The sequence below is a fragment of the Epinephelus lanceolatus genome, chromosome 3, assembly GCF_041903045.1.
Source record: "Epinephelus lanceolatus isolate andai-2023 chromosome 3, ASM4190304v1, whole genome shotgun sequence".
Lineage (NCBI taxonomy): Eukaryota > Metazoa > Chordata > Actinopteri > Perciformes > Serranidae > Epinephelus > Epinephelus lanceolatus.
The window spans coordinates 4,814,572-4,830,315 of NC_135736.1; the positions used below are offsets into that span (position 1 = coordinate 4,814,572).

Genomic DNA, 15,744 nt, shown 5'->3' on the forward strand with positions numbered 1-15,744 from the left:
TGCTTCGACATGCAGACTGGAGGAGGAGATCAAACCGCTGATCTTCCGTTTAGTGGACGACCTGCTCTACCTCTGAGCCTCAGCCGCCCCAGTGTGTGTGCTCATCATGGATGCATGCTGTGTCTTACTGAGGAGCCAAACAATGTAACGTTAGATCCAGAGGAGGAAGACATACTCAGATCCTCATTTCCTGAAAGAGCCTTACAATGTATATCATTTTTTTTTTCAAGCTGTAAATTACTGAGAATCTATTTTATCCACAAAGTGTGGGAAGGCAGTGTGAGTGATTCGCATCTCATTAATACTTTATGCCTAGCCAGTAATGGTTCAAAAGCTACCAGAACTGCTAGGAGTCCAGGCAAAGGAATTAAGGGGTTTCCCAAACAGAGCCATAATGGCTTTAGGCTCGAGTGTCCCAGTTACCTCTGACAAAGTAATGAAAATCACTGTCCAGTAGTTATGCAGCAATCAGCACAACCAAAACACATGCACACGCGCTGTATGTGATTGATGACATTTTTCACAAGAAGGGTCAATATTTTATAAATTTCTAAAACCCCAACTTAAGTCCCATGAGTGTGATGAACAAATCTACATTGAATCAACCCATGTTTGGCCCAGACAGAAGAGGTCACTCCTGCGTGCATGCCCACACACACACACACACACACACACGTGGATATGCTGCTGCTACAGGTGCCTATTGTGACATCAACAGATCTGCAGTCTGTACATTGACAGAACCGATGCTGGAAAACTTATATGTAACTTAAATGTAAGACATAAACTGGCATTGAACTGCAATGATGGAAAAAGAGAGACAAACATATGCTGTAATAAATGTTTCATTAACAAATGCATTATCGGTGAGCAGCAGTCACATCTCTTTGCTTCATCATTAGTCTCCTTGTTTATAGTGGGATGCACAGGTAAGTCATTTTTTAATAGCCCCTTTTCCACCGCAGGAACTTTTATCAATTACCTGGAATTTTGAAAAACACTTTGCGCGTTTCCACCGAAATTACCCTGGTAAAAAACTTTTCACATTACCTGGAATTCTTGCAGGGCTGTGTGCCAAGGAACACTGATCGGTGTTAGCCCCGGGGCTAAATTATCAGAGACCGTAGTATTGATCAGCGCTAACGGTATTGGTTCTTTTGTGCCGGCACTGATCTCCTCTACACACACCCACACATACGCCAACGCAACACGGTAACTGGTGAACAGCCGAGCGGCCGTGGTGGAAACAAAGTATGTAGACTAACTTAGTCCCTCTCCCCTCCCTCTCTCTCTGTCCCTCTCTCTGCTGGCAGAGAGAGGGACAGCCCCAACTCTTCACATCACATAACCAGCCAAGCTGACTGAAACAATAGCGACACAGCACAACGCGTCATAATCTGAAAGCCACGCCCCCAAAGGGGAAACGAGGCCTACTTTCCCCTCACACTTTCCCCCTCAGTTTCCAGCCTGTTGAGTTTTCCCTAAGTCCAAATGCTGACAAGTTGCTGTGTGGTGGGCTGCATGGCCAACAAAAACGAATGAACGAACGAATGAATGCAACTTATAATTGTGTCTGTTATAATTGTGCCCAGCGCTCCGCGATTCAAGCAGTCCATTCCAGCGGTCCGCTCTAGCACTTCTATCAATCTACCAGCATGTAGCATGTTTCAAAACAACAACAAGGTGTGCCGGTAGTAGGAGCAGGCTGACGGCTGAGCATGCCGAAATGCTCATCTTTTTAAAAAAGAATCTCCACATCATGTTTTTTCCAAGACGAGCAAGGTAAGGAGAAGGGACACTGAGGTAGACCGGTAATATTAAGCTTATCAATATACCGTTGCCTCTCTGGTAGGCATAGCGTGTTAAAATAATCCTTTGCCATCTTATTATTAGCTAATTATTAGCTAACTATAGCTAACAATTTTAGCTAGCTAGCTGACAATTCAGTTGTGGAGACTTGAAGGCATGGCTGCGGAGGCAGAATGACACCGAATGAGCGAAGAAGCGGAGGGGAAAGCGGGCCTCATTTCCCCTTTGGGGGTGTGGCTTTCAGATTATGCGCTCTGTCTCTATACAGGGCACACACCAACTTACGATGTACCTTAGCAGCTCTCTTTACGAGCACCCGCTAGGGGACAGTTTGGGAAACACTTGTAGGAAAAGAAGTGCCTTAGCTAGGGTATAACTTGGTAGAGGACTAGTTGAAATGCTAAACTCAGACAAAAGATAAAACTTTCCTTCTTCAGCAGATGAAATTAAAAACATACCACTTGTTGCAGCAGTGAAACTTAAAAACAAGATCCTGATCAGTGAACGAAAAATGCAGTTTTGTTTTTAATAGAATTTCTTGTATAGGGTTAGTGTCAATTTTGCCTTTGAGTTCATTTTTTGGTTTCACATTATTTTATTCATGTTTAATGAGTGTATTTTTTTTTTTCATTTGTGGTGGTAACATTATTTGGTGAATAATGTTACCTGACCCTGACTACCAGCCCATTTACAGCCTGCCCTTCCTGTAAAAAGTTCTGGAGAGTTGTTACTACTCAGCTCAAATCCCACATTGAGTCCAGTAACCTCTATGAGCCTTTTAAGTCTGGTTTCCGCTCTAAACACAGCACTGAGACTGCCCTGATTAAAGTCACCAATGCATTGCTATCATCCTCGGACTCTGGTTTCATCACCATCCTCATCCTTCTCGACCTCCCTTGGCATTACTGGCACTGTCCTGTCCTGGTTTCAGTCCTACCTCTGCAACAGACATCAGTTGATCTCTATTAACATCTGTTATTCATCCATAGTTCCTGTCACCCATGGTGTCCCCCAAGGTTTGGTGTTTGATCCCCTTTTCTTCATCCTTTACATGATACCCCTTGGACAGATCCTCTGCCTCCACAGCCTCCAGTTACACTGATACGCAGATGATACACAACTCTATCTCTCTTCCAAGACCATCACTGTTGCCACTCACTCCACATGCCCTGATGTAATCCTTCAATGCAGGCAAGAAAAGTGACTGTGGCCAGCCAGTCTAACGTAAGTTGAGTTTGACGCTTAGACGCTTAAAATCTACAGTAACATTGATGTGCCAAACAAAAAATACAGTTTTAGAAAACTCAATTGAATATTGCAGTTCCCTAATTTTAATATTTTATATAGAAAACTGAGCTGATGAGAGTAACACACTACATCCCAAATTATTGTTTCATGGGAGCAATCACCAACACACTATTAGCCTCTCTAATTACAGGTAGGAAAAGTGAAGAGGAGTTACCATGTAAGCTGTAATGCACAGCTGGTACACTATGGACTGAGCTCCCAGCTCAACCTCGCTTATTACACCAGCCAGGAGTACTCCTACTTCAAATATCCACCACGCTAGACAAATCATGAGCATACTGGGAATGGCCAGTTTGACAAAGGGTCCCCATTCCTGTAGACAATCGAATGACCAACCTGTGGGTCAAAGGTGTGAAGTTATACATTGTCAGTATATTCACAATGAAACAATGGAATGTTCATAAAAGATCATCAATTACAGTGCTGTAAAAAACATGAATAATAAAACAGGATGAAGTTATTGGACAGAATAACGTTATTATTATTACTCATATTATTATTACCATTGCAGCACAGTATAGAATGTGTCACAGTTCTAGCTTTGAACTTAGTGTACTCCCCTTTTCCCTAGTGTTTCCCTGCTCCCTGCCCCTTTCCGTGAGTGTGTGTGTGGGTGTTTCTCAAAGTCAATGAAGGATCTTTAAACGGCCGAATTTGAAGGATGCTACATCATAGACCCCTGCCGAAGAACTGTTCCAATGTCAAGGATCTTTCCAAGTTTCACGAAGGACTGAGTCCTTTTTTCAGAGAAATTCAAAGGATGCATGGGTGGATCATCTGCTGGTGTAAAATCTCCACAATTCCTTGCACACTATTTGCTGGAAATGAGGGCACCAGCGGAGCTCGGCAGGATTAATCTAAATATGTCATTTATTTGGATTAATGTCTTTTTAGTTAAGTAGTTAAGTTTTTATCATATAAGCGTGAAAAAAATATTGACAGAAACCTCATAATTTACACTTTCCAATACGTCCACTGCCAAATAATGAGATTTTTAAGCACCTACAACGTCACGTCTGTATTGCGAGTCTGCTGAAGTCTGCACCCCAAGCTGGGTGAATTGTAACTTTGGACAGCCCTAAGCACTCCCAGACTTCCCTGGAACGTGCCCGCAAAATCCACGATTCTGAAGTGCAGTGAAGTGCGGACATTTGGATTCAGCCAGTAAAACAACCCAAGCTTCACTTCCACTCTTCGTCAGATTATTCTGTCTCCAGTGGTAGTTTTTGTTGGCTGCTTTAACCTATTAATAGAGTATTTTCCTCAGTGTTATAAGTTAGATTTTTCTAATATGATTTTTCGTTGTGTTCAGATTTCACCAGTGTCTACTCCTCATGTATGCACTCTCTTACAACCAGTTCAGAGAGGACTCTGACAGAAGAAACCACTCTGCCTGCTCAGTCTGCCTGTCTACAGTCCCCATTAACTCAGCCTTGACCATTCAACTCTCTGCCAGCACCTAGCTCTACAAATAAACTCACTAAACTCTAATTCTGCCTTTTGAGTCTGCTTTTGGGTTCCACATATTACTACAGAACTTTGAAGTAGCAGTAGTAGTTCAAATGAAAACATTTTTAACATCAAATTCATGCTGTGATTAAAATCTCCACAAAATGGAGAAAAGAACTGACCTCCCCATGTGGCCTTATGCAGACCCCTCCAGTAGATGTAAATGTACAAGACCACAGCCAGCACATACTGTGAGATAGCATTGGCTGCAGCAGATCCACTTCAATAGCATCATGGAGGACCAGCAGGTTTTGGAGCAAGAGTGGTAAAACAGAAAAAGGAGAAATGACTTATTTGCTGAGGAATATCCACAGTTTGCTGACAGTGTTTAATGGCTATTGCAGTCATTTGTGCTTCATAGACCATTTCTTTACAGATGGTTATTAAAATTATTCCCCAATAATATAAGGCTCAAGTAGATGACACAAAAGTAACCCCTCTACATTGCAATCCAATCGCTGAATACATACTTCCTTAATGAAACAATAAAAAGTCATAACAGCAAATGTTGTTGCAGAAGTGCTGATTACCAGCTGCAACAGTAGGGCTGGTATTGTTTTCATTTTGTGTGTGTGTATCGAAATGCTACAGCTGTAATAGGTGTTAATAATGACACTTAATACAGCTACAACTATTGTCAGCCACCTTTGACACTGTAGATCATACAGTCTTGCTGGATAGGTTAAGGCACTGGACCGGCATAGATGGAACCGCCTTCAGATGATTTTTATCATATCTTACACAGAGATCTTTCAGAATGACTTGACGATTTTGTCTCATTATTGGCTCGTATGTTGTGTGGGATTCCGCAAGTTCAATCCTTGGTCCCATCTTGTTCAGATATATGCTCCCCCTTGGTCATGTTATTCGTCATTAAGAGTGTTGCCTACCATTGTTTTGCAGATGACACCCAACTTTATGTATCATTTAAATCTATCTATCTATCTATCTATACATAAATACATATATATATATGTGTGTGCATGTGTGCGTATATATGTATGTGTGTGTATATATATATATATATATAAATATATATATGTGTCTGTATGTGTGTGTGTGTGTGTGTGTTAGCATTGTAGGACCAATCTGAGGCTGACAGATTATTAATAATCATTAATCTTTTTTATATATATCTTGTCATGACCTTAAGTGTTGGAAAAGTGGAAGCTGGCAATGCTTTATTAAAAGTTAGGTTATTAAGATCAATTTTTGGGGGGCATTTCTGAATTTCTCTACAAACTTTCATAGCAATCCAATAACTATTCAGGTATTTTCCTCTAGAGAGTTGGGCTGGACAGTCTGGTAGAGTTAAATAACTAACATGATACCTTGTTCATATTTACGACAGCTGTAATTGACATTAGCAGGAATAAAACCTATTGATTATGCTTGTGTGACACACCTTAAGACTATCATAGCACACTAATAATTCACCTTTTACACATTATGATGATCTTAAAGAAAACTTACGCGACCCCCAACTCCAGAGGATAAAGGAAGACATAGTTGATGATTGCATTGAGGACATTTCCAAACAGTCCAGTTATGACTTGAGGCCACATAATTCCCTGTAAAGCACAGCACAACTTAATGTTGGTCTTAATTTTGATTTAAATAACTGCACTTCAGCCTGATAAAAATTTCACATTAATTGCCTTGTGTCAAGAGACTGCACCTGATTTTGAAGATACTTTCCTTGCAGTTGGTACATAAAAGCTGCCTGCAAAATGAGAAAGAAACAGAAAAAGAGCATATTTTAGCTTGACCGTAATAATAAGTAAAAAACTGATGACACAGGTTATTTAAACACATTTTGCAACCATGGAGCACCAGTATGACTTGCAAATACTAATAACATATGAACTGGAGCGCTGTTAAGGTGTTTCCAGCTTACAGTGAATAAATCCTCATGTTTGATGGCGCTGTGGTAACAGTTTAACTTTCTGCTAACTGCTTACATCTGACAAAACAAACACATCAACACCTCCAGCGCGAGCTGAGTTGGGTGCTTCAAAATAAAAGCACCAGTGGTTCTGCTTTGATTAATTTAATAGCAATGCTTAATTTAACTTGATTATAACAACACTTAATTTAACTTTATTATAACAGTACTTTATTGAACTTTATTATAACAGTACTTGCTGCTTTATTTGACATTATTGTTACTGTGGTTCACTTAATAATTTGTATTTTAGTAGTCTTCAGGTCTTTAGAGGAGATTTCAAAGTATTGCAACATGTATCATGTATCATGATATAGCCTAAAAATATCGCAATACTATTTTTAAGCCAAACCACCCAGTCCTAATTGCCTTGTGTTAATATAGATTTTAAAGGTTTTGAACAGCAGTGTGCTACATACTTTGATTTGTAGGGAATTCAATTGACAGTGTTAATCAAAAACATTCCCATTTGATTTTTCTTTAAAATCTTTATTATGATAGTACTGCAATGTAAATGGAGACAGTAGATTTTAACTTAAAAGAGTTGTGACAGAAAACAAGGTTGACCCAACTCACCGGCAGAGCAGGCATGAAGATCTTCACATACAGTTGGGACAGACTTCATGCAGGAATACAGTGTGTATGTAAACAAAAACATGTAGAACTGAATAATTAGCATATATATATTATGGATATTTGACATATGTCGTTATCAGTAAAAAGTAAATGAATCAACGTGAGCCCAGAATACTGTACATTAGGCTAAAAGTCAACAAGTTAATAAGACAAGAGCCAATAAATTTGTCAGCAATGCAGTTACAGACTCCATTCTCCACTTCAAGTCAGAGCAGGAAAGGTGTCAATGGGTTCACCTAAAATTAACCTTAAGTTAACCTAACCGGGACCTTTGGAGTCAGACTTTGTTAAACCTGCTTTCTTAAACGGCCCCAGGGGGACACGGATGACATGGACAAAAGAACAAGGGAAACAGCCCGAGGCACAGTCAGGACATGACACCCCTGCGCTTTGTCTCCATCACATTAAAGCTGAACTAATGCAGGTTAATGTTGGTTTTGGCCTAAATGATGAATTAATGGACAACACTGATAACAATTTTACTGTGTTAAGGCCAGAGTTGGGTATAGTACTTTGATTACTTTTTGCAGTAACGAGTAACCTAACGTGTTAGTTTGCTGTTTGAGTAATCAAATACTTAAGTACATTTTCAAACAAGCCATCAGTTACTTCCATAACTTTTAGAACACTGGTCCTTCAGCTCCGAAACAGCAACGATTGTCTTTTGGTTCTAATAATGGAGATAATGTTAAACCTATCAGTCCGAAAGAAGCCATGAAGCTTGTGGCTCGCTACGTGGGAGAAGAAATGCTGCCATTGTCCACAGTGGAGTGTAAAACATTCCGCAGGATCGTCAGTAAAATCCCCACGACTCAATAGATGGAGGAGGACTTGCTGACAGACAGGTCAGACTCAGGACTTGCATTATGCCTGGTACACACTACACAACTTTTCTGCCCATTCTGAAAGTCACTATGTCACATTACATGATTGTACTTGTGGACTCCACGATTGTGGAGTCATAAAATCGTGCCGTGACTTGGCCAACAGACATGACACCCTACACGATGGTACTCGTCAATTATCCCCAGTCGTCTTTCATGGCGTGTGTGATGTCATTTTTATTACTTTTACTATAATTTGAGTCACTGTGTCTGTTCATGTGTCAGCCGAAATGTTGTTGTAGTCACCTAAGAAGCGCCAGCAGATGGCAGGAGCTACATTTGAAGTACCATACACAAACATTCAAGCTACTGTATCCTCCACAACCAAGTTCCTACAAATGTTTCACAATAAAAGCCTATTTAGAAAATGGAGGGATTCTCTCAGCCTAGGTTATAAGGGGCTTTTAATTTGAAACAAATTCAGGAAGTTTTGAGTTTAAAATGACGGCGTGATGCATTAACTTTATCAAGGCAACGGGAGAAGATAAAAAGTAAATATATAAAAACACAGAGGGATTAATAAATAACGGACCGTCTATAATGTAGTTTGTTTCAAATGAAGCTGGGAGCCTCTGCAGTTGTGGTGAGTAAAAGCCACGCTGCTATTTTTTAATGTTATTACTTTATGTCCATCTCCATTATGAGGATGTACCATTGTTTGCTAGCTTGATGCTAATGACAGTTCTCAGCGGGTTGACAAAGTGCCTCTGCTGTTTCACACCATCATTTCCCCCTTTTACTCTGTGTGGTAACATCCCTAGAGGAAATATTAAAAACGCTGGGGTGTTGTTGTCATACAGTTGTCTACGGCAGCAGATCGTTCTGTGTTTCTACTGGTCAAAGTGACGGCTGTGATGGGAGAATTGGATCTCAGTGAAGGGCAAGTGGTCCATAACTTTAATTTTGGAGACAAAAAATGTAGGCTTAGTGCCCTGTGGTCCATTGCCCAATAGGAAATGTAGAATACTCAAAAGTACTTTAAAAGTACTTGAGTTACTTTACTCAGGGAGTAATGCAGTAAAGTAACTGGTTACTTTTCAAAAAAGTAATGCAGTAAAGTAATTTGATTACTTTTAAAGTAACCCTTACCCAACTCTGATTATGATACATTGACATTCAAATAAGTTGCCAACAACTGAAATAAACCAAAAAATGTCACATTTAAAGGGTGGTCAGGGTATAATCAGACTGATTATGATTTCTTCAGATTTTGATAATTACACTAGGACCCTAAATCACAGTGTTACTGGGGCAGGCAGAATCATATATATTATGTTATTGGACTATTATTAGTTAAGTATAAATATGTTCTTCACTTCTATGTTGCAGCCAGTAAAGGTGGAGTTCATTTTAGTGGGTGTACTATGCAGGATTTTCCTAACAAAAAAAAAAAAAAAAAAAAAACACCAAAAAACCCCCAACAATTTATAGCCTCATACAGAAGTAATCCCTTTTTTATTTATTTAATTTCTGATTTTATTTTTACAGGGACAGTAATTAATAGACATTGCTGTAAATGTGCCAGTGTTAGCCAAAGGCTAATCCTTTCCTGTTGCCCCTGGGCCAGGTGTTAAGATAGCCACAAAATCAGTAAGACATAACAGCACACAGATGATTAAAAACATGAATGAAAACATGAATATTAAATAAGCCAAATGGTTAGCACGTTAAAGGCAGACAATTCTACAGAACATAAGCAATTGTCCAACAGACAGTTATATACAACAAGATATAAAAATTAGCCAACAAGAAACTGATATGCACAAGACATATGCATTATCAGACATGACACAGTTATGCACAGCAAGACAGAAGCATTAGCAGACATCGCACAGTCAGCAATAAAACAGTGTAAATCCATGCTGTTCAAATGTAAACACAAACACTAGAGTGAAGACTATGTGAACCTGACGCACACAAGCCCACCCGCCCGCACGCACACACACACACACACACACACACACACACGCACACAGGTAGCTCGACAGCCAGACAGATGAGGACAGACAGTGAAGGCTAGTGGACACTATGTACACCTGGTTGCTTATTAGCCAGGTTTCCAGATTATGTACAAAGGAGCAGTAAGCTACATTTTACTAGAAGTGTGTTTCATGTTTTGGAAGCTCACACTGTAAAAGCTAACTGACCAATGAGCTTTTCCTCCTTGGGCCCACAATGTCTCCTCTGGTTGTAGATCTGGTTAACCTGTCAACCTGTGAGTTTTATGTATTTTGACGGAGCTTAGAGGAGATGCTAGACCTTCTCAATCATGTGATACGCAGTGGAGTGTGAGAAGCATGAAATGGAAATACTCAATACTTAGTACAGGTACCTCTAAAATGTACAGAACTGAAGTAAATGCACCTAGATACATTCCTCTACTGCATATAAATGATCAATACAAATGATTAATTTTATCTAAACCTGTAGTTCTTAATGAAAACTTTTACAAAGGCCAATCTAGCTGATAGTAAAGTTTCTCCAAAAGTCATAAAACCACACACATTTATCTAATTTCTTTTTTCTTTTTCTCTTTTTTGATTAGCTGTTGTTTTGTGGCTGAGTGTACCTATGTCCAACTGAATTCTTCAAATTATAGAACTGCATTGCAGTAAAGGAAAACTAAATTAGAAACTGTCAAGGTCAAGGTCACATCCCAATTCTTCCCCCAAGACAGAAGGATTTTACTGGAATGATGAAGTTCCACCTTGACTACAGTGCAGACTTTGGCCATCACAATGTTTGTTAGTACAGAATGCTGCAGCTCATATTTTAACTGGGACAGATCATAGATCTCATATCACCCCAATTCTTGCCTTCCCCCATTGTTTGCCAGTTAACTTCAGAATTGATATTAAGATTTTTTTTTATAACTTTTATGGCTCAACATGGTTTAGCCCCTAGTTATACAGCTGAGCTTTTGACTCCATGTGCTCCAAGTCATGACATGAGATCCTCAAGCCTACCCTCACTAGTCATCCCTCTGTCAAGGCTAGTAACTAAAGGTGACCGGGCTTTTGCCATCAAGGCTCTGAGGCTCTAGAATTTAATGGCTGAGGAAATAAGGCTCGCTAGCATATTCCCTGTTTTTAAATCATTGCTTAAAACTTGTTTTTATAGAAACCCTTTCCCTTTTAATGCCTGATTTTTACTGTTGTGAATTGTAACTTTTGAGTTTTATTTCTTTTTGTTCTGTTTTTCCTCTGTACACACTATTTTTTGTAGCTCTTGTAACCTTGTTTAGATGAGTGCTGTACAAATAAAGTAATCTATATTAGCCTGTTGTGTTAGCATGTGCCAATACTGTTGTTTTACCTGTAAGACATATGAGGCCCTATGACCAATTCAAAAACATTGTACTGGAGGCTCTTCATTGAGGCCAAGAGATTAACAATGTGTAAACATTGACATTTACTGCCTGTTTTTCAAGGTTAAACTACAACCTTAACGTTTACTTGATTTGACTTGGTTTAGCACAAACTGCTACTGTTTTACTACTCTATGTTTCTGACTGAAACTTTATAAAAGACAAACAAATGTTAAGGTCTGGAATCTTGGAAAAAGATTTCATAAGATTTATGAATTTCATGTGGCTTCTCTGTCAGTTAACAAATAAACATTTAAAACACATTTATTGTAAATTGTTAGTGTTGAACTGGTTATACCCATGAAACACATCATGTTTGCATCCAGGGTACATGATTTACTGCATAGTTCAACAGCTAAATAAATGTCTCGGTCATAGGACTCAAAAGATTTTCTATCATCAACAGTGGCCCTAAGGCCTGCCATATCCTGCTCACAGAGGGGATGTTCAACGGGTGGAAGAATCACTCTAGAACCGGTTGCATCTGGTTCACTATCAGTGTTGAAATCGGGATCTGCACCCTTGATTTCCTACATCTAAAAAAAAAAGCAGATTTAAAATAAATTGCCATATAGAAATGAGGGGACATAAAGTAAAACTGCAAAGGCAAGCAGGTTTCAAGTGACTCAGCATGTGAACAGAACTGATACTACACTGATGCAAGAATGGTATGAGTTCTTCTGTTTTTTTTGTTTTTAAGTGGACAAGGAAATCTCTTGCACACGGGAGTCGAGTGTTGGTACTTTGGTACAGTAAGCCTACATGATGCTCGCGGCTCGGAAAAAAACCACATATATGTGAATGTGCAATAGTTATGGTAGCATAACAGCCTGTCACAGGTTACAGCGTGATGATTAATGGCAGAGCATAAATGTCCAGGTGAAGGGACAAAAAAAAATTGTCAAAATATACCACGAAATATTGTGAAAATTATTTTAGGGCCATATTGCCCATCCCTAGTCAGCATATCCTGATCGGCAGTTCAGCTCAGCGCACAAGAAAAATGGAAGTGAGGAAAGTGAGCAAAGAACTTAAAGGGCCAGTGTGTATCTGAATCTGAATATTCTACCCATTAATATGTTTATATAAGTGTATATATATATATATATATATATATATATAGCAAGGGCCTTGCTTTAGAGAGGTCGCCATCTTGCGCCGCCATGTATGTAAGGCAGACCAAGCGGACAATCCAGCCAGCCAGAGAACGCGTTTCGCATGTATAAATAAACCAACGAAGACAGCGGAAGGAAGGAAGAAGGAGGAGGAAACAGCAGAGAGTGTTAGATGTTCGTCGACAGAGAGTAGTGAAAAGTTTTTTTAGTTATAAAGTTTGCGAATGGACCACACTTACCACGCAACAGGAGAGAATGAACCCGAACCGTCATCTGCGAGAAAAAGAAGACGCAACTTCACTCCTTGTGATGCACTCTCTGCGGCGCTTTTCCTCCTGATGATATATCTCCCCAACGATGGCAGCAGTAGCACCGAATCCCATTCTGTGCAGCAAAATGGGAGCGGAGGATTCTGCCTCTCTTCTTGCCCGCTCAGCATCTAAGTTCCTCATCTGTATGCTCCGGCTCAAACAGGTATGGCTCTAGGTCTGTGTCCGCTACAAGAAACTCTTCAAAATCGCGTTCAAAGTTGTCCATTGCAGCTACTATAGTCCGGAGATATTGCTAGGCTAAATAAACAGCTGGATTGGTGGAGCAGAGAGGGGAGGGGGTATCCGCTAGGTACTGTAAACGAGTATGTGTGTATGAAGTGTGTGTGTTACACTAGAAGAGTCAGAGTTTGGGACGGAGTCTTTTACCCCCTGGAGTGTTACCTGAGTTTTTGGAGTGCTCAAATAAACTGGCCTTTTTCCCGAACACTCCTCTGGTCTCCTGCTCGTGAGGGATTCATTACAATATCGTAACATGGTTTAGATGTCTAAATAAACATTTACCTCGTAGCTAGATAGACCTACTCCTGAAAAACTCGTGTCTGTGCAAGGCTTTTTGTCCCTACGAGGCCACCGTCATTTGCCCGACGGGAGGGGTGAGCGAGTGAGCCCTGCAATATAGAATTTGACCACTGATGTCACTGTTTTCAACCCATTTTACACACTGGCCCTTTAAGTGAAGACAGAGTGAGACCCAAACAAACTTGTTACATAAGGTCAGATTATTTTTTTTAGCCATAGAGCTCTTTAGCAGAAACATTTCCTGATGGTTTGTGTTATTCATCACTGGCGCACGGTAAATATGCTCTGCTATTGGGATATGCTGGTGTGGAGAGTTATTTCCTCTCACGCAGGCACAGAATGTACATGCTGGCTGGCCGCTGTATTCTTTGTGGTGTGTTCATGTGCAACTTTTTGGCTGAGGTCTGGTGACGTGAGGCGACGCAGCAGGGGGCTTTCTTAACCACCAGTTCCCTGAGGTCGGTTTGTCTGGGCCTTTAAATTGCACAATTTGCAGAACTTATTGCTCTTATACTGCGATTGATGCCAAATATGGTCTAAAACAGCTCACTAAATTTGTCACTGGCATCAGTTTTTTCACTGCCAATCATGCGAACATGGTGTATAGAAAGTGGCTAATAATACTTCTCACAGCGCCTACATGTCAAGAACACAACGTGACTGAGGAGGTTCCTCAGCTTTCTTTGCCCTCACGATTGTTGCCCAACCCCCACATGAAGGCTGAAAATCTGAAATGGAAACATTCTGATCTGAAAGTGAAAAAAAGCTTAAAGAATAAGACCTGAATCCCAAAACATACGATTTTAAACCATAAAAAAATAAGGTCTGCATCTGAAAACATAAAATCTGCAACTGAAAAAATGAGACCTCAAATATCAAAATGTATATGAAAGTGAAAAAAAACAAATAAAAAATGTATTTAAGAGAATACATTAGCCCCTTTTCCACCACAGGAACTTTTATCAATTACCCGGAATTTTGAAAAAGTACCTAGTAGGGGGGTAGGACTTTTCAGATTACCCAGAATTCTTGAGGGGTAGGGCTGTGTGCTGAAGAACACTGATCGGTGGAACACACACTTGCAGCGTTCCGCACTTCCTGGTGCGGGCAGCCACTGAAAACTTAGCTGCTGGCTGAGACTAACAGCCCCAACTCTTTACCAGCATGTAACCAGCCAAGCTGGCGGATCCAAATACAGGGCGCATGCCGAATCATCTATGTCATCACGCTAATTTGAATAAATTATCCAGAACTTTGAGGTGCGGTTGAAACGCAAACCACACAGATTACCAGGAATTCTTTTACCCAGGTAAACAAATTCCTGGTAATAAAAGTTCCTGGAAATGTTGGTGGAAAAGGGGCTTTTTTTTGTATTTTTCAAAGTTCAAGATCAAAACTTAACTTTCAGTTTTCAGTTTTAGCTTTTTAATTACTTTTTTTTTTCAATTATCAACTCTTTGGACCTGATTTAGCTCCTTAGATACACGCTTTAATACAGACTGAATTAATGAGGAAATGAAACAGTGTGGCTGGCTCTGTCAGAGGGAGGACACAGGGACAAACTCTGGGTTTGCTGAAGAAATCCTGCCGGGGAGCAAGTTAGGTTCACAGTCAGTTACCATGGTAACTGACCCAAAGTTTGAGTTACCTCTCTTTCTGAAAGGTAAAAACCCAGTGTTTCCCTCATCTTAGGAACGACAAACTTTTCACTGAACCTGGATGTGTGTTAATGAGCAGCTGACAGCCTTGTGTTTACAGCTTGTATCTGCTGCCCCCAAGTGGCCAGAAAAGTAAGTTGCATAATTTAAAGGTATTATTTGATCAATTTTTGTCATTTGACATCCATGTGAAGCACCTGACCAAATCATGTTTTTTCCATTTAAGAAATATCAGTAAACTGAGATCTGCAGTTTTGACTGCTGAGCTAGAGATGATTATACATGCTCTTATCTCATCTAACACTGACGGCTGTAATGTACTTTTCTCGCCCCTTAGTAGGTCTGCTCTTGATCATCTGCAAGCAATCCAGAATGCTGCTGCAAGACTACCACCATCTACTGAAGGTAATACACTGACTTTACATAAGTACCTCAAACAACCCCACTTCAAAAATCCTGATCTAACCTTTTAACATAAATACTGGGCTTCTTTCGGAAGGCTCATCCACGTTTGGCACATTTTACTGTGTACTGATAACTGACAGTGCACATTTATTCCATTTCTAAATGTGTTAGTTTAAACAGAATGTCAGTCTAGATAAGAGCACATGCACATTAGTGTTACTAAAATGAAACATGCTGAAGGTGAGGTTGTTTTTGGG

The 15,744-nt window shown here is 40.0% G+C and overlaps 1 protein-coding gene across 4 annotated transcripts in view; it reads right to left on the reverse strand.

Moving 5' to 3' along the window:
* Window positions 1-15,744, reverse strand: part of LOC117255158 (multidrug and toxin extrusion protein 1-like) — a 42,756-nt gene that overhangs the window by 13,732 nt on the left and 13,280 nt on the right. For 3 of the 4 annotated variants that reach the window (XM_033623787.2, XM_033623788.2, XM_078163644.1), the window contains 5 exons: window positions 7,148-7,190; window positions 6,305-6,349; window positions 6,100-6,197; window positions 4,749-4,846; window positions 3,272-3,453 (listed from right to left, as the gene is read on the reverse strand). In XM_033623787.2, the coding sequence (XP_033479678.1) occupies window positions 3,272-3,453; window positions 4,749-4,846; window positions 6,100-6,197; window positions 6,305-6,349; window positions 7,148-7,190 (466 nt within the window). The remainder of the gene's footprint in view (window positions 1-3,271; window positions 3,454-4,748; window positions 4,847-6,099; window positions 6,198-6,304; window positions 6,350-7,147; window positions 7,191-15,744) is intronic. The other variant, XM_033623789.2, reaches the window with a different exon arrangement.